This window comes from Mixophyes fleayi, chromosome 9 (genome assembly GCF_038048845.1).
Source record: "Mixophyes fleayi isolate aMixFle1 chromosome 9, aMixFle1.hap1, whole genome shotgun sequence".
NCBI lineage: Eukaryota > Metazoa > Chordata > Amphibia > Anura > Limnodynastidae > Mixophyes > Mixophyes fleayi.
Window position 1 is genome coordinate 21,515,828 of NC_134410.1, and position 12,655 is coordinate 21,528,482.

General features: G+C 40.3%; 1 protein-coding gene across 1 annotated transcript in view; it reads left to right on the forward strand.

Moving 5' to 3' along the window:
- Positions 1–12,655, forward strand: part of RASGRP4 (RAS guanyl releasing protein 4) — a 36,737-nt gene that overhangs the window by 9,546 nt on the left and 14,536 nt on the right. The window contains exons 7-9 of the mRNA XM_075186857.1: positions 441–614; positions 3,808–3,924; positions 7,254–7,529. Coding sequence (XP_075042958.1) covers positions 441–614; positions 3,808–3,924; positions 7,254–7,529 — 567 coding nt within the window. The remainder of the gene's footprint in view (positions 1–440; positions 615–3,807; positions 3,925–7,253; positions 7,530–12,655) is intronic.

Genomic DNA, 12,655 nt, shown 5'->3' on the forward strand with positions numbered 1-12,655 from the left:
CAGGTGGAACATCACAAGTTATACATTATCACAGAAAACTATTTACATTGGATCTGAATGTTCTCAATGTCTAACATGGTCCGGCAATTCTGTCCTCACTCATGTTAAGGCATTTTTCATAATGGCAGCAAGTTGTCAACATGCAACACTCTACTGGTCGGAGCTGGTCGAGCATCACTGGACCTCAGTAGAAATTGGGGGACCTGCTAGAACTGTATACTATGATACTTTGTGGAACTCTCACTGAAAATTCAATTGTGGGTTGAGTTATACTTTAAGAAATAGAAAACTTAGACTGTTTTGACCAGCTCATTTAGTGTCCTAGTTACAATATGGTCCCTCAGCATTAAATTCGTTCTTCTAGTTAAATGTGTAATGGCTGACAATTTGGTGTAGAGTCTGATTTGTGCTGTTACCTGACCCTGCTCTCTTTGTGCCAGCATATAGACTATCGGAGCTACACGTTGCAGAACTCCCTACGAGAAATTCCTCAATTGGAGCGATCGGTCACCTTGTGCAACAGTATTTCCCAATGGGTGCAGCTCATGATCCTCAACCGACCAACTCCACAGCAGAGAGCAGAGGTGTTTACCAAGTTCATTCAGGTGACACAGGTGAGAACTGAGTATGACTCGCTTTAAACCCAAAGAGATATATGTAAGATCAACAGGTATTCAGCTTTACCTTGGATCCTCAATGTCCCAAAAAGGTAATCAATTGACCATTAGCAAAGAGTATTCAAAGTTTTACTGCATGGGAATGTCCTTGGTGGACCTTGAGAGGACTGTAGATGGGTTGGAATCTTCAGTTTGTGAAGTTCTGAATACAGAATTCTTGAAGGGTACAAATTGAGTGTGGCATTCTGGACCTCATTTGTGAAGCACACTGGCTGCACAACGCAAGTGCCTTTGTGTTTCACCACTGCTCTTCCTTCGATGGTCCACCGAGTGCTTTTCAAGGTGCGCTCCTAGGTGTATATTTACTAAACTGTGGGTTTGAAAAAGTGGAGATGTTGCCTACAGCAACCAATCAGATTCTAGCTGTCATTTTGTAGAATGTACTAAATAAATGATTACTAGAATCTGGTTGCTATAGGCAACATCTCCACTTTTTCAAACCCACAGTTTAGTAAATATATCCCCTAGTCTCCGCTTTCTGGAAACACCGCCGCACACTAGAAGTGTAAAGTAAAATAATTCTATGGGGGAAGACTGTGCAAAAGTCTAACCATCAGATTAAACTCTAACGTCCCACCAGCTTAGAACCATCCGTTTATTAAATTATTTAGATTGATCCTCATTTATGGCTAAATGGGACATAGAGCACGTCTTTATTACATTTGGCAATGTTGTGTGTTTTACGTTGGACAAACTGCCCCTAGATATGCACTTCTCAGCTGAAATGTCACTTAAAGGGGTAAAGGAGCCCCATTAAACGTTTAGGGCTAGACCTGATCTTCTCTGGCTCAAAGCTGGTGAAAATATCAAGGACTGATAAGTGGCTTTCACTGCAAGCAGGTTTAATGTGAGAGGTGGTTTGTGGGTAACGACATTGAGAAGGTTTCCAGGGTGCTTTAATGTGTTAGAAATATTTGGTAGAAAGAGAGGGACGAGGTTCTCAAAGTTGTTTTTACTTTTGAGAAGTTATCTGGAAGATACAGAGAGGGAGGAGGTTCTGGAGTTTGGTTTTATGTGTTATAAGTTGGTTCTGAGGAGTTTCTGGAGTTGGGTTTGATTTGGTTTGGAAGAGGTTCTGAGATAGTTTCAATATCTGAGACTTTCATGGGTACTGAGTGTGGGTTGTTCTGGACTTCTTCTTGAATACTGAGATTGAGATGGTTCTGAATTTAGGTCAAGTGAGTGAATGTGTGGCAAGATGGTTGATGAATACTGAGATGGAAGAGGTTCCATAGATGGATCATGGAGAAGTGATTTGTGGAATATGTTAGAGGTAATATTTAAATGATTCAACCAAACAAGTTAATTTTACAGTCAGTGGGCCTGATTTGTTAAGTAAAGTAAAGCAAAAAAAAGAAGTAACTTTGCATCTTGGCAAAACCATGTTGCATTGGAAAATTTAAAATGTGACGGCAGATTTATAGTTGGGGTGGGCTAGATCAGGCCTGTCCAACCTGCGGCCCTCCAGGTCTTGTGAAACTACAAGTCCCAACATGCCCTTTCAGCTATTAACTAGTTGTCTACTGGCAAAGCATGCTGGGGCTTGTAGTTTCACAACACCTGGAGGGCCCGAAGGTTGGACAGGCCTGTCCTAGATCAACTTTATATTTCAGTGTATAAATAAAGCTATCAAGTATTTGTGTGCTGAATGAAAATACAGCCAGTATTTAACTTATGTGCAAAATAATAAACTACTTTGTACCCCTTGCATTGTAACATGATTTGTCCTGGAGAAAACGTACTAATTTTTGCCTTACTTTGAATGAAGAAGACCCAGTAGCCCTCCTACCCCCCAAAAAAATTACTTTTTGGGTGGCCATATCCTTTAAGCATAAAAGTGTACTATTCGTTCAAATAAAAAATATCCCTATAGAGACAAGGGAAAGTATTGATTTGCTGAACACACATTACGCTTCTCTATTTTCCTGTGCATTTGTACTTGTGGAATCTCCCTCATTGGTTTACAGCTTGCGGTGCCATCTAGTGGACAAATTTAAAAGTGGCAGAACACTTTCTAGGCAAAGCTTGTCTCAGTGAGTTCATCTGTCATTACTGTCAGCCATCATCGCTGTTGCCATCTCTGTTCCTCCTTTGGTGATCTCTGCAGCCTCCTTGGTGTGAGCAGCTGCCGTCGAACATGAGAAACAACTGTCCAGATACTAAAGAAAGACACCAGACGCACAACTACACCAATGTAAATTCCTTCTCTAGAACCAGTAGAGGAAGGAGGGTCTGATAAGATAGCTGGTGAAGGACAGTCATGGTGCCAGCAGCTACCTGCTTTAATATTTCTACAGTGACTGGTTTATGTTTTGTGTCCCCACCTTCCACTGTCTCTCCGTGTTCCATTAGTGACGCTCCTCTGGTAGCGTTACAGTAAGTCGCCAATGGCTGCTTTATTATTGGTTATTATTGGTTGATACTGCTGCTGCCTGACAATAGACCACACACACTTACCCCACCAGCAGCCGCAATTGTTATTCCACTACCTTCCGTATCGTGTGATCCCCACACCTCTTAGATTGTAAGCTCTTTAGGTCAGGGCCATCTTTACCTTCTGTTCCATGTCATTGTATGTAATATGTTTTGTGGCTTAGTGGTTAGCACTTCTGCCTTACAGCACTGGGTTCATGAGTTCAATTCCCGACCATGGCCTTATCTGTGAGGAGTTTGTATGTTCTCCCCGTGTTTCTGTGGGTTTCCTCCAGGTGCTCCGGTTTCCCCCCACACTCAAAAAAACAATACTGGTAGGTTAATTGGCTGCTATCAAATTGACCCTAGTCTGTCTGTCGTCTGTCCGTGTGTGTCTGTGTGTGTGTGTGTCTTAGGGAATTTAGACTGTAAGCCCCAATGGAGCAGAGACTGATGTGAGTGAGTCCTCTGTACAGCGCTGCAGAATTAGTGGCGCTATATAAATAAATGGTAATAATAATAATATCATGATCTCCTCAATGTACAGCTTTGTGTAATATGTCAGTGTTTTATAAATAAAAGATTGCAATAATAATAATAATAATAATAATAATAATACCTGTGTATTGTGCTTGTGAAAGGAGCAGCTTGAGGATGCACACAAATCTTATAATTATTATATTATTACTATTGTTTTTTGTGTTTTTTTCTTTTGCAGAAACTCCGCAAACTCCAGAATTTTAACACCCTGATGGCAGTGATCGGGGGACTTTGTCACAGTGCTATATCCCGACTGAAGGAGACACATAGCCACCTATCCCAGGACGTATTAAAGGTTAGTGAGAAACATAACTTTCTCTGTTGTACATGGAACCTACTTTCTTCCAATCTATAGGGGATTTATGCAGATTTTACTGCACTATAAAAAAATCATACTATTTTCCTTGACTATATTTGTATAAAGTCATCACATCACAGCATTTAATATTAGCATTTATAAATAGGCTAGTAATACACATATGGCAGTGTTGTAAATGGTCTTATAAATTACTTCATTTTTTTTCGATTCTGTTTTTCTAATATTGCACCTAAGTCTTGTTGGTTCCCTTACTGTGCTGGTTGCAGGTAATTAGAAATGTTAGGTGGATAATCAGATGGGGGTTTAAGCAAACAATTACAAGAGAGCAGCAGGGACTAGATAAATATATACAAATTTGCATAAAGATATTAAACAAATTGAAATACTGGAAACACTTTAAAAATGTCCCTGTGTGTGAATGCACCAATCCACGCAGATCATTTCTACAAAGTCTGCAAACTTGTCAGTCACTCACCGTCTGTTCAGTTAAAGACGCAGCTCCTTCCTAACAGGCATCCTGCTGCAGAGGGGTGAAAAAGCACACGTAGGACATATTTAATTCAGGTAGTCCGTGTATGTTATTCATCTTACTATTACATAGTCTTTGATATGCATCAATGTCACATAGTGGTATTACTTGGACTTTAAGTAGATTTTATCTACATTTATTTTAGCTTTTTGCTTCTGTGTTCTAATTAACTATGGGAAACTGAGGAATGTTTGAGACAAAATAATGAGGAAGATATTTATTTGGGAGAAAAATGGAGATGGGAGACAATTGCACAAGGGATATGAAAGAGAGGGGCCAAAGTGTGTCACAGTCTCACTTTAGTGTAACCGAAGAGACGTCTCGGAGAGATCTGTTACCAGTACTCATGTCTCATTCTAAGAATGTAACCACAGCTTCTCACCACATGAACGCATTAAGGTGATTTCTTCACCAGTTATTCAGTGGTTTAAACTCTGTCACAGGAAGGAGCTTGCAGCTCAGTGCACAAGACGGTCAACGTTGTGATAAAGTTCTTTGTATTAACTTTGTATAAAGACATTGTTATGAGGCATGGTGTTCTGTAATGGACAAGTCACTGTGCAGCGTTATCTAACCAAGTCATACTAACACAATACAAACATTTGCATTCAGGTGCAGCGTTATCTAACCAAGTCATTCTACCACATACAAACATTTGCTTTCAGGGGGATGAAATGTTACATTCTGTTGTTAACACACTGTGAACTAAGATATAATTACATCAATGTAAATTGTAATTTAGGGGTTGACAAGTGAACTGTAAAATGGAGATAATCTTATCGGAGATTAAAATCCTTCTGATTGTCACGAGCCGCGGCGGTACTCACAGCCGCCGCGGCTCGCTTCCTGTCGGTCCCATCGTCCCGGCCGTCACCATGACGACCGGGACGTCATTTCCTTTCAACTCCCGACCGTTACCAAGGCAACGGTCGGACGCTTCCTCAGCGCCGTGTCCTGGCAGCCAGGCGCGCATGCGCTCTAGGGACAATCAGGCAGATTTAGCCTGTGGCTGAATTAGCAGGCATTAGACTGCAGGTGTGGATTTCAGGGCTAAGCCCTGATTGGTCTTGCTAGGTGCTGGCAATTAGCCTACAAGTGTGGCCTTGTCTAGGGGCAGGTTCTGATTGGTTGTGGGTTGTATTTAAGGCAATGAGGTCTGCTGCCTCATTGCCGGTTATAGCTTCTGTGCTCCAGTCTGCTGACCTGCTTGTTCCAGTTCCTGTTCCTGTATCTACGTTTTGACTTCCCGTGTATGACCCTTGGCTTCGTATTTGACTTCGCTTGTGTTTCCTGTGACCCTGATCCTTGGCTCGTTTACCCGTTCTGCTACTTTGCCTGTGACCTCTGACCTCAGCTTGTTCATTGTTACTGTTACCTGCTGCCGACCTTTGACCTCTGCGTGGACCTGACTCTTCTTGCCTGGGTTCTCCCCAGCCGGTACACACTTCACGGCCCTCTGTCAGTCTGCAGCCCAGTCTGTCCCCACCATCAGGGGCTCCACTGAACACCTGACTGGCAGAGTAGACTCCGGGTTGTGTTGTGCCGGCTGGAGGGGTTCCTAACACTGATAGCAAGATTTTATATTGCTATATATCGTAGTGATAGAAATCTTTTAGCAGGCAATTTATCTGGCTGGCAGCGGTAACAGGAGTCTTACTGTTTGCCAAGCCAAGCAAAATACAGTTAAAAGAGAATAGAAAAAAATAAAATGGAAATCATTCTTCATTTTATCGATAAAGCATTTATCCTGTGGGCACCCCAGGCTAGCGCCATCCTGAAAGGGCATTAACAATCAGAGGAGAATGGCGATATTTGTACCTCCACTGTTGTTGGTTAATTACAGGCTTCAACATCGCACCATCTCCATCGGGCTGTTGTAAATTGGGGATACTTCTCTTTTCTGAGGATTTAACACTTATTTCCCTTTAAAAAATAGACCCCTAGTAAAGAATAACTCATTCCGTGATAAACAGGGGACATCAAACGTGGCCACAATTATAACATGGGACACACAAATGGTTTTGCTTCACTTCAGAACTTGGGCATTGGCGAGAGCCAGAACCATCGCTGGTTGGCTGCATCGGTTCAGAGGTGGCTGCAGAAGAGGCATTCACCATCGCTAGCAATGAGAGTGATGGTTTTTTGTGAGTACCCACTACACGCAGATAGGCACACTAATAGCACTTCATCGGTGGCACTGGGGAGTAATGTTTGCGAGCTGTTGACAGGTCACAAATATGATGCGGTGTCAGTCGGCCAATGTGTGCTGTGTTGCATACTTACTAAATGGACATTTGCATAATGGTCAAACATAGGCTTCAGTGTGTACCCGTCAAAGTTGGTCAGATGGGATGTGCACTGTTTGTTCATCAGATCGGTGCTGTATTGTATACTTGGCTATATAATATACATGATAGTATGGTGGGTGTGGGGGAAAAAGAGGGTGTGGTATATGGAAAAGATTTTTTAGTGTATTTTTCAAATGTCCAAAGTATGCTCATTGTCTTTAAATTTCCAGCCTGGTACCAGACACAGTTGTGGCTACACTGGCACCAATAGGAATAGTTTACCTGAGAATCATTACTGTAGAGCCAGGTGTCCAGACATTGGTGGTAAGGGTTGATAATATAAGTGTTCTGTTTATTAATGCAGGTCGTCAAATACTTGTGTTATTTAGTCTGGATCCGACTGTGTACATACAAGGATGTCACTTCTTCATATTTAGGGCATTCTGTACCTGTGTGTTAATAATTCCTCTTCTGGTCTCTTCTCCCAGACGCTGAGCGAGATGACGGAGCTTCTGTCCTCATGCAGTAACTACAGTACGTATCGGAGGGTTTATAACGAAAGTGTGGGGTTTAAGATTCCCATTCTTGGTGTGCAGCTAAAGGACCTGGTTTCACTTAATGAGGCTCTGCCGGATTACTTGGACAATGGAAAGATCAATGTCAGCAAATTGCAAAGTCTCTACCAGCACATCCTGGAACTTCGCCAGCTGCAGAAAGCCAGTCCGTCACTCAAAGCCAACAAGGATGTCATACTACTGCTCACTGTGAGTGTAATCTGTACTACTAGTAGTAACTGTGAGTAATACACAGAGTATAATATATACTACTGTTCACTGTGAGTGTAATCTATACTACTAGTAGTAACTGTGAGTAATACACAGAGTATAATATATACTACTGCTCACTGTGAATGTAATCTGTACTACTAGTAGTAACTGTGAGTAATACACAGAGTATAATATATACTACTGCTCACTGTGAGTGTAATCTATACTACTAGTAGTAACTGAGTAATACAGAGTATAATATATACTACTGCTCACTGTGAGTGTAATCTGTACTACTAGTAGTAACTGTGAGTAATACACAGAGTATAATATATACTACTGCTCACTGTGAGTGTAATCTGTACTACTAGTAACTGTGAGTAATACACAGAGTATAATATATACTACTGCTCACTGTGAGTGTAATCTGTACTACTAGTAACTGTGAGTGTAATCTATACTACTAGTAACTGTGAGTAATACACAGAGTATAATATATACTACTGCTCACTGTGAGTGTAATCTATACTACTAGTAACTGTGAGTAATACACAGAGTATAATATATGCTACTGCTCACTGTGAGTGTAATCTGTACTACTAGTAACTGTGAGTGTAATCTATACTACTAGTAACTGTGAGTAATACACAAGTATAATATATACTACTGCTCACTGTGAGTGTAATCTGTACTACTAGTAGTAACTGTGAGTAATACACAGAGTATAATATATACTACTGCTCACTGTGAGTGTAATCTATACTACTAGTAGTAACTGTGAGTAATACACAGAGTATAATATATACTACTGCTCACTGTGAGTGTAATATATACTACTAGTAACTGTGAGTAATACACAGAGTATAATATATACTACTGCTCACTGTGAGTGTAATCTATACTACTAGTAACTGTGAGTAATACACAGAGTATAATATATACTACTGCTCACTGTGAGTGTAATATATACTACTAGTAACTGTGAGTAATACACAGAGTATAATATATACTACTGCTCACTGTGAGTGTAATCTATACTACTAGTAACTGTGAGTGTAATCTATACTACTAGTAACTGTTAGTAATACACAGAGTATAATATACAGGAACAGGTAATAAGTGTGGATCGGAGACTCAGATCTTGTGCAGAGCGGAGGGGGTTATTTTGTAGCTAGTAAAATAGTGTTGTTAATAGCCTTGTATTTTAGTAGAAGTATTTGATATTGTGTTCTGTAAACTACAAGCAACCAATATAGGGACATTGCAGAGCCGCAATAGAAGAGCATTTTACCAGGAAAATTAGTTTTCTGTTGCATTCAAAATAGATTGTAGGGGTGACATTCTGGATCGGGGAAGAGCAGTAAGGACAGAATTGCAGTGTCTGGTGTGATGTGTGTATTCTGTATATGTTTCTTAGATATATGAAGCGTCCCTTTCTCTAGCACTCTGAAAGGGGTGGTGAAATGTTGTATCTCTATCTTCAGTGCCTCTACCTGAGCCTACACAGTATGTGCGATGTGGACTGTTACTGAACCCACCAGGGGTTGACTCAACCAGACTGAATAATAATAGGCCAAACACTGAGGTCAAGAACAATCAACTGCGTGTTTATTTTGGGAGAAGTGAATGGGTCAGGCAGATTTAAATAGGGGGAGATTCTGGACGGGATAAGTGGGACAAGGAGTAAGATAATAATCAAAGTCAACAGTACGGTGAACAGTAATGACAAATAAACAAGGGTTCCCACCACACGTGCGCTCACTGGCGCCCAAACTCTCCCACAATTCACTCACACACAGTAATGATTTAACACAATAATCACAGTCCTGGCAATATTAAATAGTTTGTGAGATTCACTAGTTAACGTTGGTGCACTTGTATAAATGTCGGTAACCCTGGCTACTTAACTTGGGTATCTTTAGATGTAAATTGCATTAGATATCTGATACTTTGAATGTCTTTATATCTCTGGCAGATAACACAGTCTCTGATATATGTTAGATCAATGTTAGAATGTTTAACTCATGTATAAATCATGGTATAGTGTTCTTCTCTTAATGCAGCAATAATGATGTCACAGTGTTTGGTGTGTTATTACTTATCGCTCTCCCTCTCTGGATGAAGATAAAGGTCTCAGTCACTTTTGGGTCTTGGACTACCCATAAGACTGATCTTGCTAGCTGTCCTGCTCTGTTAGCATGCAGTTTGCTAATAGCCGGATTCTCCCTCTCCGTACATAAACTCGCTTTGCTGCATAATCTCCCTCTAGCTGCTTGATAGCTGATTCTCTGCAGGGATCCTGCTACAAGACTCCCCTGTGTCACATTACACCCAGCAGCTTTTTTTTTGTTATAGTTTTGCTGTCTCAATATCATCGGGCACACACTCTATGTTCATCACCAAACTGTTCTTGGATGGTTAGGAGAAGTTGCTCTTGGGGTCTATTTTGGTACCATTCTTTATTCATTGCTGTGTTCTTTGACAAAATTGTGAGTGAGCCCACTCCCTTGGCTGAGAAGCAACCCCACACATGAATGGTCTCAGGATGCTTTACTGTTGGCATGACACCAGACTGACGGTAGCGCTCACCTTTCCTTCTCTGGGCAAGCATTTTTTCAGATGCCTCAAACAATCTGAAAGGGAATTCATCAGGAAAATGACTTTACCCAGCAGTCCAATCCCTGTACCTTTTGCAGAATATCGGTCTGTCCCTGATGTTTTTCCTGGAGAGAAGTGGCTTCTTTGCTGGCCTTCTTGACACCAGGCCATCCTCCAAAAGTCTTCGCCTCACTGTGCGTGCAGATGTACTCACACCTGCTTGTTGCCATCCCTGAGCAAGCTCTACGGTGTTGTCCTGATAGCATGTCATAAGTGTCAATGTAATTGTCAATAGAAGCCTTTAAGTTTATGCAAAGAGTTATTTGCAGTGTTGACCCTTCTTTTTGAAGACCTCTGTAATACGCCCTGTCATGCTGTCAATCAACTTCTGGGCCACATACTGACTGATGGCTGCCTATTCTTGCCTAATCGATACTTGGATTTTGTCAGAATTTTTGAGTTGTTTGTTTGTCTACCTGCCTCTTGAGGATTGACCACAAGTTCTCAATGGGATTAGGGTCTGGGAAGCTTCCTGGCCATGGACCCAAAATTTTGATGTTTTGGTCCCCGAGCCACTTAGTTATCACTTTTGCCTTATGGCAAAGTGCTCCATCATGCTGGAAAAGGCAATGTTCGTCACCAAACTGTTCTTGGATGTTTGGGAGAAGTTGCTCTTGGAGGATATTTTGGTACCATTCTTTATTCATGGCTTTGTTCTTAGGCAAAATTGTGAGTGAGCCCACTTCCTTGACAAAGTGATCTCCAGCCTTGTCCTTGTGAACACTCTCACCTGTGTTAATGAGAGAACCACTGACCTGATGTCAGCTGGTCCTTATGTGGCAGGGCTGAATTGCAGTGGAAATGTTGTTTTTGGGATAAAGTTCATTGTCATGGCAAAGAGGGACTTTGAAATTAATTGCAATTCATCTAATCACTCTTCATGACATTCTGGAGTATATGCAAATTGTCATCATAAAAACTGAGGCAGCAGACTTTGTGAAAAATAATATTTGTGTCATTCTTTAACTTTTTGGAGGCACTCAGCGATCTTCTAAATAATAAAATATCAATATCTTTATTAATGAATTTTAAGAAAAATCCCTCCTAGTACAATAGCGAAATATTAAAAACAAAAGGGACTACTAAAGTAAATTAAAATAGCAAAATAAATTTGCTATACCCCGCTACTGAGTATCAATGTATAAATTCACAATGTATAATGATATGAATCACTCCATTATTAAACTGATTTGACAACTTTAAAAAGCAAGTAGCGAAACGCGCGTCGGCGTTTTCACCGCTACTGTGTCAATTCATTCCTTGCTATTTTGCTAAATTTAGTAATCTTAGTAAATTTAGTAATCTGAGACGCTTAATTTTATATGGGCTTTATACAGCAGCGCATGCATGTGTATGTGTGACCGTGTAATCATTTTGATTGAGACTTAGAAGGAGATCTAACAAACAGAGTAGACTTCTTATTGACAGCAGAGTAATCATTCCTCAAAGTATATAATTAGGACTACCGGGACAATGTACTATTAGATTATACAATTAACAAAGTAATCGCTAGTCAGGGATCCCATTAAGTCCCTGCTAAAGTTGTTAATTCAATCACAATTATATACTAATGTTCAGCCCTTATTGGGCTTTATATAACAGCGTGCATGTGGGTCTGTGCGACCCTACAAAGGGCATATTTGAAATCTATATGGAGTCCTTATTATGTTAGGTGTCCTATTACTGACAACAAAGTAACTATACAGGATTATTTGGACAATATAATGTTAAAGTATACAACTAACAGAACATTTGTCAGAGATCCTGTTGAAGTTAATGTATAGGATTACTACCTACTAATTGTCTCAATCTAGGTTACTGCAGCAATAAATCCAATTTATACTTCATATACAACGATCACCTTATTCATTGAGCAGCTTTCCAAGTTGTCAAATCAGTTTAATAATGGAGTGATTCATATCATTATACATTGTGAATTTATACATATTGATACTCAGTAGCGGGGTATAGCAAATTTATTTTGCTATTTTAATTCACTTTAGTAGTCGCTTTTGTTTTTAATATTTCGCTATTGTATTAGGAGGGATTTTTCTTAAAATTCATTAATAAAGATATTGATATTTTATTATTTAGAAGATCGCTGAGTGCCTCCAAATAGACATTTCTTCTCTATCCTTTTCTTGCTCTAACATTAGTCATTTGTGTGGGCGTGCACCCTCCAGTAATAGTATCATTTCAACATTAATAAGTGATAGTTATCAAGATACTGGAATAGCGATCACCTGGTGCAGTGATACTCTCTTTTGAAATTCTTTAACTTTTTGCCATGACTGTAGTAGGTTAATTGGCTGTTGCCAAATTGACCCTAGTATCTGTCTGTCTGTATGTGTGTTAGGGAATTTAGACTGTAAGCTCCGATGAAGCAGGGACTGATGTGAGTGAGTTCTCTGTACAGCGCTGTGGAATGAGTGGCGCTATATAAATAGCTGATGATGATGTATATA